Raw genomic sequence first — 16,523 nt, 5'->3', positions numbered from 1 at the left:
CATCTCAATCAAGAAGGAAGAAAAAGGGAAAGGAAAAAACTAGAACAAAAGCAAAGCCTGAGAGGAGAACCATGCAACAGCCTGAACTCTAAACAAAATCTCCGCCATCTTTTGAAATCTGCATGTGAGCAAAGGCTCTGATTCTGTCTGAATCACAATCTTCTCATCCAGCAAAAAAGATGATGATGCAGGTCTCTGCTTCACCCTGGGATGGGCACTGCCATCTTCCTAGTCTTATTGTCCATTCTTGGGCATACTTGGCCAGCAGGTATTCTTTTCATTTAAACTTTCTGCTGGAAAGAGCATGGGGGGGGACACAATTATACCGCACCCTTATTTTCCATGGAGCACTGAATCCTTAGCATCTGATATAACGGAATTACTTTTCTATGTATCTGACCTATGCCGCATGCAGCTCTTGGAGAGAAGGAAGCGGTCCTCATTTAATTTCTCTCTTTACATACCCACCCCCGCATAAAAAATAAAAGAAGTGGATCGCACAAATATACTCTCGACAAACACTGAATGGGAGAGAAGGCATGAGTCATGATTGTTTATTTCATCCCATTAAACGTATGGTATTATTTAACCTGCTCACTTTGATATGTCATTAAGAAGTAAGTAGCTTTTTTCCCAGAATTAAGATAGATGCACTGTGATCCACATTCCTAAAAAGGCTGTTTTACTGGAAGAATTCAGGAAGAGATATGTATCTTTAGGACAAGGAACCAGTTAGAGAAAGAGAACAACACATTTTTTTTTCTCTTCAAGTCAAGAAAAATCCAGTTCTGGAGTTGTGTCTACATCAAAGTGAGTCAAATTGAGCAGCTCCCTCCCTCTTCATTTTAGCTTCTTTGAATGAATTGCCCTACCTGATTCGAACTGGGACCGCAAAGCTAGACGTTTTATCTTGGGATTTGAGTTGCACAGGCTTGGGTACCAACTTCATTTAAATGCCAATACCCTCCTTAGGATCAAGTCTTGTTCTCCCAGAAGCTCTCTTTTCAGAGATCAGTGTAGTCTAAATTCCTTAACAGAGCGGAGAGAGGTTTTAGAGTCAGAAGCACTTGAATTTAAATCGTCTGCCTTCTGCCTTGACCAGCTATGTCAAGTCTTCCTTGGAATATAGTGAAATGATACTTAACCAGCAAGGCTGCTGAGTGAGATGATGCAGGTAATATTTTAGTGTATAGTTTGGCAATAATACATGGTCAGTAAATCCGAATTTTGATGAGGGCGCTGGGACACAATAAACGGAGGGGAAGGGATTTGACATTCTGGCCACTTGGCCAGTAGTGGGTAGAAAAGCGCTCGTGGTTGAGACAAGGCCCAGTCATAAATAACCCAGTTCCTCATTAGGAGGCGCTCTCTCTTGTCATTTAATGAACTACATTATCCTTGTTAAAGACGTCGGGTTCTCCATGCATTGTTAAGTCACTATTGGTCTTAAAGGACTTTTGCACCTTAATATGGAACTTTTCTAATTAATCCCGTAACTGGTAGTTTTCAGATCAACCAAAGCGTACACGGAGGGTTTTCAGATGGTTGGAAAGAGCGGGACTTGGCGCGCTCAGGTACGAGCTCTGGAATGAACTCCCACCGTGGACCATGGAGCGGCCGAGTTCTCAGCCGGCAGCTAGGGTTTAATTTCCATTTCCTCCCGACGGCCCTCCGCGCCCCGGGGAGGTGGGGCTGCTCTCCGCGCGTGGTTTTGGGGTAGTAACCTCTCCCGGGGCGGCCTCCCGCCTCCACCCACAGCGGCGGCCGTGACGTCACGGACACGGCTGGGTCCCCGCCCGGCCTATAAAGCGGCAGGTGCGCGCCGCGCCTCCGGAATGCTCGCACACCTTGTGCCTGCGCCCGAGTCGGAGCCGAGGGACCCAGAGGCGAGCTCTAGGGGCTCCCCCAAGCTCCCGAGCCCGGCCGGGCAGCGAGCACCGCCGCACACTCCCCATCGTCCCCTCCCTCTTCCACCACCTCCTTTTCCAGCTGCAACTCCCTGCCGAGTTGCCCCAGAGACCGCGACGCCGCCGCGCCCAGGGACCAATGAGAGCCCCGCTGCCGCCGCCGGCGCCCGTGGTGCTGTCGCTCCTGCTGCTCGGCTCAGGTAAGGACATCCCGGCTCTGAGTCTCCCGCCGGCGCTTGTCCCACGGCGGGCACCACCCTTCCCGAGAGAGGCGTCCGAGTAGCTCCGTCCCGGAGCTCGCTACCGGGGAGGAGGAGAAGAGCGCGCAGGTGTCTCTGACGTTCCAGGCCGGGAAGAGGGTGCGGGACAGTCTCCGAAGTTTTGCTTTAGTCCAGCAGCAGGAGACCTCAAAGATCCTGGGATCCAGATCCTTCCTTCTGCAGATAGAGAAACCGAGTTCAGGCAGGTGAAGTGACTTCCGCAGATCTTAAGAGTAGTTAAGTCCTGGACCCAGAGCGCTTGCCTCCTGCCTAAATTCTCCATCTCCTCCGTCTAGTGATTCTATCTTGACCTTCCTAGAGGGCCTCACGCACGACGTTCCAGGGAGAAGCCATAGCTCCACGCTGATGCTGTCTTAGTGAGACCAACAAGACAGAGCAGGGGCTTGCAGCTTGAGGCCCCAAATCTCACCCAGGCCCCAGTTTCTTCCCCTATGTAGGAACAAGGATAATGAAATAGTGACAATGAGAGTCATTATTATCAAATATCATTTATGCGGTTTTACATTCATATACGTGATCCTTTAAAAAATGTGAACACATGTCGAGAAAGTCTGATATTTCGATCCAGAGCCTGTGCATCCCAATGGGACATTCTGGCAAACACGAATGCCCCTGGCATGTGAGGTGATGGGAATATCCAGACAATATAAATTACCTGTTAAGTAATTAGAGTAACGTGCCTATCTGGCAGTGTTATTTGATGTGAAAAGTAGCGTAGATCATCTGTGAAACAGAAAACCTTGATGAAAGCAGCTCTGTAAATTGGAACAGCTGAGTTTGCTTGTTGGCAAAATGTGAAGATGCTTTCATGAGTGACTCAATCCCAAACAATAGCACATGTGCAATAACTGCTTTGATATCAGAAGACAAACATTTCTCCTGAACACAGCTGCCTGGTGAGAAGGCCACTCGGCTTTACCTTCTCTTTTCTTCCGTTGTTCTTTCTCCCACAGCCCATTATGCTGCTGGATTGGATGTCAATGGCACCGACTCTGGGAAAGGGGAGCCATTTTCTGGGGACCACAGCGCTGACGGATTGGAGGTTACCCAGAAAAGTGGGATGTCCTCAGGAAGTGAGATTTCCCCTGTGAGTGAAACGCCTTCTAGCAGGGAACTGTCCTCGGGGATCGACTATGACTATGCAGAAGAGTATGATAACGAACCTCAAATATCTAGCTATATCGTAGATGATTCAGTCCGAGGTGAGTGGAGGAGAAGGCCAAAACACAGCCTCTCAGATGTGTGTTTGCATGAGCAAAGCCAGTCCCTGCATCTTTGGGTGGTTTTCTTGTGTGTATGTCTGTTGCATACCCCGTGGGTAAGCTACAGCCTGAGACCAAAGAGCTTTGTGTGGGCACATCTGATATGTCCAGAGCGCTAACAAATGTTTTATGTCTATTAAGTTTACTTCACAAGTGGGGATTGTTATCATTTTACAGATGTGATAACTGAAGTGCAAGGTTGTTTTGCCCCAGGTTCCACAGCCAGCAAGCAGTTGAGCCAGAATGAGAACGCCAGTGTTGGACTCCGCATCCTCTGCTCTTTCCCACGGGACCACATGACCCCCACGCTGAGCGACGGGCCAGGCGTAGACATCCGCCAGTCCTCAGCTCTTACATCCATTCCGCACTGCCATGCTTCTTGAAATACCCGCATTTTAAAACAAATAAGGGAACAGAAAGTAATGGGAAAAGGAGCAGTTGGACTTTAGCCTTTAAGTACCAGGTGCTGAAAAACTGGTGATTCTAAAACAACAATAACAGAAGCAGCAGCAGCAGAAGCAGCAATAATAGTACAACCTTCTGGAAATATTAAAGAAGGACAAATATGCATGGATTTCAAATGGCTAAAATCATGATTTAACCCCAAATCCCATGTGTTAGTTAAATAATAGTGACCCATAGTTTTGTTCTCTAGTGCTGTTATCCGATCTTTTAAAAAAAAATTTGCTTAAGGTGAAGAGGACAAAGTAAGATATAAGTATTGTTCATTACCCTCCTATTACTTTGAAGTTTCGGGGATGATCAGGTCATTAGTAAATCGGCTCTAAATATCCTAGGAACATTCATTATGGAGGCAGGATGTAATGCCCCTTCTCTCCTGACCTAGTTTCCCTGACTTCTCCCCCTCTGGCTCCCAGACCTGAAGAAGGGACAGAAGGTGATAGCACAGGGACAGTGACAGGGTTGAGCAGCAGGTGGGAAAAGCTTCAGAGAGCACGCTACTTCATTCTCTTTGTTTAGTAACTTGTGCTTTTATGTAAGGTGGGGAAGAGATCCTCATATACTTCTTATTTTTGGAGAAAAGATTAGAAACTGTTCTCCCGAAGAGGTTTCAAGTTGTTAACATTTGAAAAGGCCAAATCAGTTGTTAGTGGTGAAACTGACTTGTGCATGATGAAATAGTGAAACCAGTGGTTGAACTCCTTGGAAAGGCTGTGGAGCCCAGGGGGCTGATGGGTGTTAGAGCTCTTCAGCATAGTGACGATTTGTCTCTGTCTGCAATTTGTAATATATCTGATAATGTGCAGTACTATGCATTTAAAACGTTTCTATTGGGGAACTGACTCTAACTCACGGTATTTTTTACCACCAAAGTTTCAATAGAAAAATTGTGTAACTGGTTAAACATTGCTCCTAATTTGACTATTATTAATGTTATAATAACCTGCTGAAATACTCATAATATTTATTTGTTGCTTCCTTAATCACAGGGTTCTATCTTTGATACCCTTCCCTATATTTCTAATATTTTCTGTTTAATGGACCATTATGCAGGACCATTATGACTAATGGTATTATGATACTGTGGTATTTTCCTCTTTGCCCTGGACTCTGTTTACTAAATACTTGCTTAGAGAAGGCTGTTCAGGTATTAGTATAACAAAATGCACAGCTCCAATGTAAAAACTCCTTCCTATATTTAGCCTGTGGGTATACTATACCCTGCATAGTTTTAACACGGAACTGATGCTTCTGTAGACCTGGAGTTAAGATGAGTGAGTCTCTGAAGCATCACGTACAAATATTTCCAATTCTTATTTTTCAAACAGATTGACCACAAAAATTAGCTCCATGGAACTAATTATAACCCATTGTCATCTGGGAGTTGGAGAAGTTGATTAATTCTAATGTGTAATTCTCAGATTTTTCCCACTCTCAAGTAATACACAGTAATGCCTAATTATGGTAGTGATCACAAGACTGAAATGAGTAAGTAAAATCAACAAATATACTATAGTCTCAGTTTAATCTGTGGCATTGACCTATCCAAGAGAAAACACAGCGTGGGAATGACAGGCTTTGAAACCCCAGCACTGTCATATTCTAGCCGCATGTCCTTGGACATGTTACTTGTCTTCACTCAACTCCAGTGTCTTCCATATCAGTTGTATAGCAATACATTCACCTGTGACCTGGCTTTAATCAGATTAATGCTCAAGAAATGTGTAAGATATTTCATGGATTTTTTTAGACAGGTAATAGTATTATCAATAATAATAAGAGCGGTACAAAAAAATTCAAAATACATTTCTAAGCTAATAAAATAACAAGGAGGCTCAGATGGTTAAGTGCCACACCATATAGATATTCTCTTTAACCAATTATTATATATGAATTGTGTTGAATAATAAGAAAAGTATGGTCATTGTCCCCATGAGCTCTCACTGCTAAGACTTCTTTCTCTTACGTTTCCAGAACAATTTTAAAGATGAAGAGAGATTGTTGTCGATAAATCTTTTTTTTTTTCAGTTGAACAGGTAGTTAAGCCCATGAAAAACAAAACAGAAAGTGAAAAGACTTCAGATAAACCCAAAAGAAAGAAAAAAGGAGGCAAAAGTGGAAAAAATAGAAGAAACAGAAAGAAGAAAAATCCGTGTGATGCAGAATTCCAGAATTTCTGTATTCATGGAGAATGCAAATACATAGAGCACCTGGAAGCTGTAACATGCAAGTAAGTCTTCCTAAATTACATGGAAATCTGTATTTATAACACCACATCTGAAACTCCTTGATGCAGAAAGCCATTTATTTTTCCTACATATAAACCAAGTGTCTGTAACATTTTTCTTAAAGGACCAGCTGAAAAATACTTCAGGCTTCCTTGATCAGGCTTATGTATATACTTATAGAACCAAGTAAAATGTAACCATTTAAAAATGTAAAAACTATCGTTGGTTTGCAACTGTAAAAAACCTGGCAAATGGCCAGAATTGACCTATGGGCTATAGTTTGCTGATCCCTGGTATAAATATATTCATGATAACATATTTACAAACCGTTTAAAAAAAAAAGCCTAAATGTACTCTTCACATAATCCTCCTTCCCCCTCAAAGCCACTAACACATGAAATGATAGTGGAATGTATTAGCTGCATAACAAGTCACTGAACTCATCAGCTGGTCATAAAAGGAGCACAAAGAATGAAAAGGCGTGTCTTCTTGGAATATCACACCCAAACTAATCTCAACTTGTTCTTATACTAATAGATCTTTGGCTTGAGTGCATTGTGTCTCATGATTTTGAAATACAAATAGATAGCATGACTTTTTTTTTTTTTTTTTTTTTTTTTGAGTGTTACAACTAAATGCCTATTGATGACCTGGAAAGTAAACTTAAAATATATGGACCGTTTTCAGTTATTACTGTAGTTTTTGAATGTGGGCTGTTTACAGATGCCATCAGGATTACTTTGGTGAACGGTGCGGGGAAAAGTCCATGAAGACTCACAGCATGGTTGACAGTGATTTATCAAAAATTGCTTTAGCCTCCATAGCTGCCTTTGTGTCTGCGGTGAGCTTCACAGCCATTGCTGTTGTCATCACAATCCAGTAAGTACTGCATAACCTACACATTCGCACTAAAATAATGCCAGGTGGATTTTTTTTTCAATACTCCTATCCCAATGTCCTATATCCTATTTTAGATGACTTATTCTATCAGTGGCATGTGATCTTTGCTTATATCTTTACACTTCATTGACAAAGATCACAGATTCTAGTCAAAAATCATATTACTTTGGCCACCACGGAAACTTAATATGTAAGGCTGTTTTTCAAACACCCTATAGACATTTTTTGAACTTAAAAATCGATGGCTTTCTTTCATGTCATATCTCCACTCATGGCTACCTGCAAATCCCAGAGTGTTGGTACCGACTCTGAACATCTTTAAGCATAAGGAAGGCTCCCAGAGGAGGCTAATTAAGGCCTGGTTCACAGCAGGTTGTTAGAGAGTCTGCTTTGGCACTAAAATAAAAATAAATAAATAAATAAATAAATAAATCACAAAGAGCTTCAAACCAGTAGCCAAGAAAAGCTCTATCCTCTGCTTCTAGTAAAATGCAACATTCTAAGTTAGATATCACAGCATGGTACTGATTTACCTAGAGCTTATGCCAATTTTATAATTGTCAAAGGTGATACGGGAACTCAATTACTAAAACAAAACAAAACAAAACAAAACAAAATTTTCCTCCATATGGCATGGCGTAAGAAGCAGGGACAATTCCATTACTGTTCTATTCCTGCAGCATCTGTCCTGTCCTCACAATAACAGATCACCACACTTCACTTCATGACCAATGAATGTTAGAAGTAGACTGTTCCTGGTAGTAGGCACTGGTGGGTATGTCAAAATGGCATTGTCTGTCAAACAGAAGTCAGTGAATTAAGGAAGTTGGGGGAGGGTGTGAATGGCTCTGTAATGACTCATGTGCTACTCGAGCTTGGGAAAAGCAATAGACTCATTATTCTAATTTTAGGTCTTGGTAAATTACTTTAACAACTGGATTGTGTGCATGATCTACCACTCCTGCCATTCAGGAAACAAGGGGTTATCTTCTGCCATTGTTTACTATTATTTTAAATGCAGATCAGACAATGATAAAAAGGAACATTTAAAAAAAAACTGTTTTATGATGCACATAGAGTTTGATGTGTGGTTTAAATTTGTTTTGCACACCCTGGAAATTATTTTGATCTGTTAATACCTCAAGCCAGATATGCAAATACCTCAAGCCAGACGAATCATGATTGTTTGACATAGAAGGATAGAAGGAAAAAAATAGCCAGTTCCGGATGATGTTTTGAAATAATTATTCAAACTTGGGATCATTCAGGGTGAAATATTTAATTATCCTTCAGAAAGGCATGGAAAAACTTTTTGTCATGTTGGCACTCTTAAAACTAAGCAGTGACTTTTCTCCTTTTCTATCATATTCTTGTGTTTGACACATAAACAGCAGCCAAAGCTGCATTTTGCTGTCTTTTCCATAATTGATTTTTTTTCCTCAAACCTCATGACAAAGATCTTATGATTTTAGGAGTAATGTTTGGTAGATAGATTAGAGACCTATTAAAAATATAATTTCTTGTATGACACCAAGACATTTTTAAATGATTGAATTTTACTAGAGAGTAACAATGAATAAAACCAAAAGGACATATTTATTATATATAGAAATAAAGAAAACCCAACTTGTTTTATAAGCTTCTGTGAAAAAATTCTGATCATTTAAATTAGTTGATACAAATGTAAAGTCCTTTGTGATAAAACTATACCATCTTCTTCTTCCTCTAACTGTACATACACCTGGGCTAAGGGTTGAGGAAAAAAGGAAAGAATGAGGTTTTGCCATTTGCAACAACATGAATGAATCTAGAGGGTATTATGCTAAGGGAAATTAGTCAGACAAAGAAACATACCATATGATTTCACTTATATGTGGAATCTGAAAAACAAAACAAATGTGTAAAAAAAACAAACAAAAAGCAGAAATAGACCCATAAACACACAGAACAAAATGATGGTTGTCAGAGGGGAGAGGGTGGGAGGATGGGCAAAATGGTTGAAGGGGAGTGGGAGATACAGGCTTCCAGTTATGGAATGGATAAGTCATGGGAATAAAAAGAACAGTATAGGGAATATAATAATGATATTGTAATGGTGTTGTATGGTGACAGATGGTAGCTACACTTGTGGTGAGTATAGTATAATGTATAGATTTATTGAATTGTTATAATATACATCTGAAACTAATGTAACATTGAGTGTCAACTATAAAAACCCACACGTATAAATGTGTTCCATGCCTTCTGAAAGTTTGTGTCTCAAGGGGTATCTATTTAAATCTCAGTAATCTGGGAATATGTTTATATAAAGTCACCACGAACATCCCCTTAAAAAGAATGGTAGTAATATTTTTTAGCAAGCTGTAAGTTTTGATTTGGAATAGAATACAGTGTAATAGCCTATCAGGACTCACAAAAAGGAATTCCCTGTACTCATGAAAACTCCAGTCAGTCTATAGATGAATAGAACTTTGATGACCGTGGAATATCTTGTTTTCTCAAGGCTTCGAAAACGATACTTCAGGGAATATGAAGGAGAAGTTGAAGAACGAAAGAAACTTCGACAAGAAAATGGAAATGTGCATGTCATAGCGTAACTGAAGATGATATGACAGGTTTGAGTTTTAAAAGATAACTATAGATGATATCTTATAATTTTGAAAAATATAACATCTGTTATCTCATGTGAAGTAATAGTTCTTAATTATGAATACACTATGAACATTGGCTATGTTGAAGTCTTAATCTTTGAGCATGAGATGGAGTTCAACAGAGAGAAAGGACTACTACAAAGGATGTAAAGATGAGGCAGACATAAACCCTCTTCTCAGAGAAGTTAGCATTTAGTAGATAGAAAACAGTATAAGGAATCAGAATGCTAGGGCGAGTAAAAAATATGTGTCATATAAAAGGAGTATGAGGAGTTTCCAGTGAAGGAGAGGAAGTCCTGTGGATCATGTGTAGGGAGCTGGAAAGGATGTCATATATAGGGTGGCATTGGAAGGTTCACTGAACCTCCAAGGACTGATGAGATTGGGACAAGCAGTTATGAAGGAAGAGGAAGATTAATACTGTAAAATGGGCTGGGTCACTTTAGAAACTTCGGACAAATGGCTTAGTTCAAATGGGTGTTGAGGAGAGAAAGTTGGAATAAAGGTTGAGCTCACATGGTGGGGAGCCAAGTCAGGTGTGTGACTACAACTCTGAGGAAGTGGAGGGAGCAGGCTGAACATCCTTTTAAAGAAAGGAAGGGGGTGGGCGCCTGGATTACTCAGTTGGTTAAGCATCTGACTCTCGATCTCCATCCACTCACGTCATGATCTCAGGGCTGTGAGATTGAGCCCCTCGTTGAACTCCACACTGGGCATGGAGCCTGCTTAAAATTCTCCCTCTGTACCTTCCCCACCTCCAAAAAAAGCAAAGTAGGAAGGGAAAAGGGGTAAAAATTGAGAGATAGTTTGTAAGGGATGTATTTTAGTTCTTATTTTTAAGGTTTTGTTTTTTGGTTTTTTGTTTTTTTGGTAAAGAGGCAGAGCTAAGCTTATTGTAGGGAAAAGTAAGGAGCTATGGAGAGGAATATTTAATTAATAACTAAAATGGACAGCTAATGAAGCAAACTTCCAGAGGAAAAGCAGACAACAAGATCAAGGACACATTTAAAGTTGGTCAGAGGAAGAGGTCCATTTCCTTAGACATTCAGGAAAGATGTCCCATCCTTAAGTCATTGATTCGCTACCTTCAGTGGGTTTAAGAATTTCTTGAGATGCTGGTTATGTATGCACATTCTTAAGCCAAACCCTAAATCTACTAAATCCACTATCTCCCTTTTTATAGAACACCACAGATGCTTGGAGAAACACTCCATTTAGCTTTGGTTAAGTACAAGTATTTCATTCTGAGCCTGTTACAGAATTGGCTCAGTAACTCCTGAAATGGATAATTACTGATGCAATGCTGTGTTCAGTACTTATTGCATCAACATTTATTATAATTTTGGCTTAATGTGCTGAAGCTAAGACCACTGACATGAAGAAAGGTAGATTTTTGGTTATTTAGTGCAACTGAGATTTCTCAAGGAAGATCTGAGATGATTTTTGTAAAAGGAATATGCTGTGTTGGCACATAGTGGCTGCCATTAGCTGGTAGCTACTATTATTATGCCCTCGGTACTAATTATCCTAAATTAACTGTATATCACAAATACACCGAGCCATTTAATCTTTCTTTTTAATTATGTTCACTGCATAGATTTGGTTAGGAAAACTGCTTCCCATGAGTGTTGTTGTTTTTTATTAAGTGGAATTTGACAAACCAGGTTTCAGCATAGGCAGCTCTCTACCTGAGTAGGCATCCAACCAAAGCTTGTGTGAAAGACGGACTCAGGTCGAAGTGGTAGTTTATCTCTGAAGAGCTTTTAGCATTTTTTAGAAGACATTCTAAATTGACAGAAATTATGATTCCTGATTTTTTTAATATTTTCTTAAAACTATATTGAAATCGAGCTTTATCTCTAATATTTTTATTTTCCTTTTGACTAGGGTATCGGATCAGAGTCACTGCCAAGTTACAACCACGAGTGATGAGTTGGTTCCTCTTTTTGGTGGATCATAAAAAAACCAGAACCTTTTTGTTCTGTTGGTTTTAAACTTTCAGTTGTCACTTTTTATGCTAAGTTCTTATTTCTGTACATAAAGTTGCATGGAGATAAAAAAGTATTTTTTCAAGTTGTAAATAATTTATTTAATATTTAATGGAAGTGTATTTATTTTACAGCTTATTAAACTTTTTTAAGCAAAGAGATTGAGAGTTTGAATATTAGTTTTGAAATTTCAAGACTCTAGGGTATCTTTCTCCTAAAGCCTTGATGATCATTTTGAAAGAAGTTCCTACACCTTTTTTTTCTGGTATTTATGTTGATCTTCAAAACTTATTTCTTTTCCTAGAAAACACTCTTCATGGAAAATTATAAACTTGAGTAGTTTAGTCCTCCCACAAACATTAATATCTAAACCGGCCTTATTCCTTGTAGAACTTATTCCAAGTCCTCGTAGTTTGAAAACTTCTAAAGTCAACATGTGGCACTGCCTCACTGTCACAGTAGACACACATATTATGAAAGAGAGAAAATCCACTGCCCAGCATCATCATCACCACAAACAAGAAAAAGACAAGAATAAGTTTGAAGATTACAAATATGGCATTTCAAAAGTACCAGGAAGTGTTTAGAGACTTCTTTCTCTAATATCATGACATGAATGTACAAAGCATCTAAAACCCACTCCTCCTTTTCCTCCCTTTGCTACTATTATTTTTACATGATTTTAACCAAATCCATGTGCATTTGTGCTGAGTGTTCTTTCAAGAACGTGAATTCCCTGGAATGACCCACTGTTTGGTTCCTAGCTGACCAACTAAGTTACCTGCATACAAAGTGAAACAAGCCAAGCTATATAATGTATGGGGAATATTTTTGAGGAAATTAGCCAATATTAAGTGTAATTCCAGCAATCATCTCACTGAATTTCATAAATGAAAGGTGCCTTAAGGATCAGGAGTTCCATTTCTCTCTAGGATATCATTCTCCAATCCTTGTCTAGTGGTCATCCAACCAACCAATTACTAGTTTCACCTGCACATTATCACATGAGTTTAAGATGTCTAAATGCCCGGGCCTCCCTCCCAGAGCTTCCGATTTAAACGAACTGGTTTAGGTCATTGGTATGTGGATTTTTAAAAGGTCTCCAGATAGTTCCTACATGCAGCCAGTATTGAGAACCTCTGATCCTGCTTGGACATCTTCAGTACACATTTTCCTCAACCTCATTCACTAAATAGTTATGGTGGATGATTCCAGTATAGTGCTGGGGATACAAGACAGAAAAACCCTGACTTGGAGACATTTGCCACCCAGTTGGTGGGAGGGGGTATGTTTTGTCAATGCAGTGCAATAAGTAACTAGGTGAGGTGTGTACCAGGGACCCATGGGAGACCAGGGAGCTGTCACCTACCCTGGCCTAATGAGTCAGGGAGGGCTTTCTAGGGAGATGCTAGCTGAGAAGATCCTTGAAGGATGAGTGGGAATTATGTGGAGATCATTACAGGGGCAAGCAAAATTACCAAGTCATCAAACAGTATGACCCAAAAGAAAAATACATAAAATAGTTCAGTATTACTGAAACAGGAAGTGTGAAGTCAACAGAGGCTGCAAAGGCCTGCTGGAGTGGTGAGGACAGGGTCACATGGGGCCTTTAATATATACTGCAGGCCATGAGGAATCATTCCAGCCAGTTGGTCAAGGGTAGAAACATGATCAGATTTGCATTCCAATTAAGTTATAAGGCAACAATGTGGGGGAGGGGTTTGAGCCAAAGCCAAAGGTCAAAAGATTGGCTGGGAAGCATTTGAATGAATACCTGAAGCTGAGAAGGAGGGAAAGAGAAACTCAACATGTATCTGAAGGTTTGTAATAGATTAAAAATGTGAAAGCAAGGCTAACTGTTATAAAACAAGACTGTGGGTAATGAGATAGCAAGGGAACTGAAAAAATCGAAGATGACCTTTAAGTTCCTGGCTTTGGTAGCTAGGTGGATGGTGATGCAATTTTAAATAGGTAATCTCTGTAAGTATATTGAATATTCTAGATAGGAAGCATGTTTTTTTATTTATCCTTGACTGAAAAATAGTTCTCTATTTTGTAAAGACATCCTTTCTAATTTGTATTGGATTTATGGGAAAATAAGGACCAGCCCAGCCAATTAGTCAACTGAATCAACCATAGTCCTTACTTCACAACTAAGATTGAGTATATGAGGGGAAAAATCTGCATGTGTGATAATGAATTCTGCTTTGGATCTGTTGAATTGGAGATGCCAAGAGATATCTACTCAGCAGTTTGATATACAAATCTAAAGGTCAGTGAGTGGAAGAATTTATATTGGGAGTTGTCAAAATATGTATGGTAACTGAAGCCACAGAAGTGGCCAAGATTACCAAAGGAGGCTATAAAGAGTCCAAAGAAAATATATTTATATTGACAAATCTCCCCAGTCATCACTACACAAGTGTATAGAAAAGCCAGGCAACTATAGCCACTGTGAAGGTTCTAGGCACTTGCCAACTTATCCCCTGTACTTTTCTAGCTCTTAAAAAGTTTATTAAACCATTATAGTGGAGTAGAAGGAAAGAAAAAAAAAAACTTACTCTTTCATAATAAAAATAATCTTAAATTTCTTGAGGACACAGATACACCATGGATTATTCTAAGTTCTTTGCACATAGTCACTCATCAAATCCTGATATCCTTAAAAAGTAAATACATTTACAGGTAAGTTAAGTAAGGCTCAGGGCACCTGGCTGGCTCAGTTGATGAAGCATGCAACTCTTGATCTTGGGGTTGTGAGTTTGAGCCAACATTGGGTATAGACCTTACTTAAAATAAAATACTTTTTAAAAATAAAAAATAAGTTAAAAAATAATAAAGGTTCAGAGAGATTAAGTAACTTTTCTATGGCAGCTGGTAAATGATAGAGTCAGACTTTCTGACTCCAGAGTGGGCCCATTTTAACTACTTTCTCTACTACTTCCTAGTCAGATATTTATTTTAGGTTTAAAGAGTGTTATCTGCATGTCAATTTAGCATGGTTTAAAACTCCCACTCATAAGAAATCTGGTTTATTTCTTCAAGACTCAGATTACACCTTTATCTACCTCTGCTGCCTTCACAAAACATCCTAGTCTACAAATTCCCTCATGATACCTAGAATACACACCTTAGAATTAGCCCACTATAGGGGTAAGAAAGCTGTATTTTTTCCATAAACCCATAAATTTTATTCATAAATTTAAAAATCAGTAAAGAGTTGCTTCTGGGGTAGAGAATATTAATTCCCTGGAACTTCTGGCTAGCTTCATGTGTAGGCAAGATGAACTCCAGTGGTTGGAGGAAGTCCTCAGGCAATGAGATACAGGAGGGTGGTAGGTAGGGCTGTTATGCTTAGAAACAGAAATGACTTAGGATTTGTAGGTGGGGTACAATGAGCATCTGCTAAAGTGGCTGGTTTGTTGCTGAACAATTTAACTCTTATTTCTTGACTATGTTGTTATTCATTCAATAAACAATCATAAATAATTATTAAACTCAACTATGTACAAGGCAAACATAGATTACTAAAAAACAACATCTCATATGTCCTAAGAAAAGTATTTACAAAGTTAACAACAGAAGGGAAATGGCAAAGTCAAAGATTTAAATAGTGCCAACCTAGATAATAATCCTATCAATAATTAATAATTCACTTTGTCAGATGGATCTGAACTTTATGAGGTATGAGTGAAGTAATGACACTGGTTTTCTTCCATGGTTTAAAAATCAATCTCATTACTCAGTAGTACCTCATGCAAATACACTCACATTAATTTCTAACCCTTTAAATTATACATGTATACTATGTTTGTTTAATCATTAATAAGTATTTATTGAACATCTACTATAAGTATAATGATGCTTTTCACAGTGCAGCCCAAATTTCTTTCTAATATCTCTGGGTAAACTGATTATGTCATCAGCTTTTCTGGGTGTGTATGTGTGTGCATGCTGGTGGTGAGGTCATTGGCAGCTTGAGTTATAAAGTTAAAATGCAATACAATTAGAAAACTTGAAAAAGATCGCAAAAAAACTACTAAATGCCCAGACTCTAACATAATATAAAATCTTTTGAGTTAAAAATCATCTTTAAAAAAGTTACAAAATACTTAGAACTGAATAAAAATGTTTTGTCAAAATGTGTGAGGCACAGCTAAAATAGTACTTGGACAACTTGTTGATTTAAAGATATTTGTCAGAAAGCAAGATGGGCTTGAAAGGAAAACAACTTAAGCTGAACATTTAACTCAAAATTTAGAAAAAGGCCAATAGAATAAGCCCAAGAAGATTAGAAGGAAGTATTTAAAATAAGGGAAGGGATGAATGACAAAGATTATTGGAAAACAAAGCCAAAAGGTTATTCTGTGGAAATACTAGTAAGATAGGCCTCTGTTAAAATGGGTCAAAATAAAAAGATGTATAAAAATATATATATTTTATATATAAAGATATGTATATGTAATATATAAAGATGTGTATATGTAATATATAAAAATAAGCATAGATATAAAAATTCAAAAGCATGTTTAAAAATTTCATTATGATGGCACCTGTGTGGCTCAGTTGGTTAAGCATTATCTGACTCTTGGCTTTGGCTCAGGTCCTGATCTCAGGGTTGTGAGATTGAGCCCAGTGTGGAGCCTGCTTAAGATTCTCTCTCTCCCTCTCACTGTGCCCCTCCTCCCCCACTCATGCATGCTTTCTCTATAAAAATAAATAAACGAATGAATGAATGAATGAATAAACCTATAAAAATTTGCATCATGAACATACAGTTTTTTGTCAGGAATGCAAGGATGGTTCAACACCAGAAAGTCTATCATTGTTATATTAAAAAAAAA

At 38.9% G+C, this 16,523-nt stretch overlaps 1 protein-coding gene across 1 annotated transcript; it reads left to right on the top strand.

The window, feature by feature from the left end:
- The first annotated feature begins 1,541 nt into the window (after positions 1-1,541).
- On the top strand, positions 1,542-11,836 carry LOC111149348 (amphiregulin). The gene is made up of 7 exons (XM_022506344.1): positions 1,542-1,574; positions 1,990-2,107; positions 3,142-3,390; positions 5,941-6,142; positions 6,864-7,019; positions 9,544-9,655; positions 11,579-11,836. The coding sequence occupies exons 1-6, from the start codon at positions 1,542-1,544 to the stop codon at positions 9,635-9,637; spliced, it is 852 nt and encodes a 283-aa protein (XP_022362052.1). The 3' UTR covers positions 9,638-9,655; positions 11,579-11,836.
- The last annotated feature ends 4,687 nt before the right edge of the window (positions 11,837-16,523 follow it).

The sequence above is a fragment of the Enhydra lutris genome, unplaced genomic scaffold, assembly GCF_002288905.1.
Source record: "Enhydra lutris kenyoni isolate GAN:26980312 unplaced genomic scaffold, ASM228890v2 scaffoldscaffold21, whole genome shotgun sequence".
NCBI lineage: Eukaryota > Metazoa > Chordata > Mammalia > Carnivora > Mustelidae > Enhydra > Enhydra lutris.
Note: the sequence above shows the minus strand (reverse complement) of the source record. Positions and strands in the feature narration are given on the sequence as shown.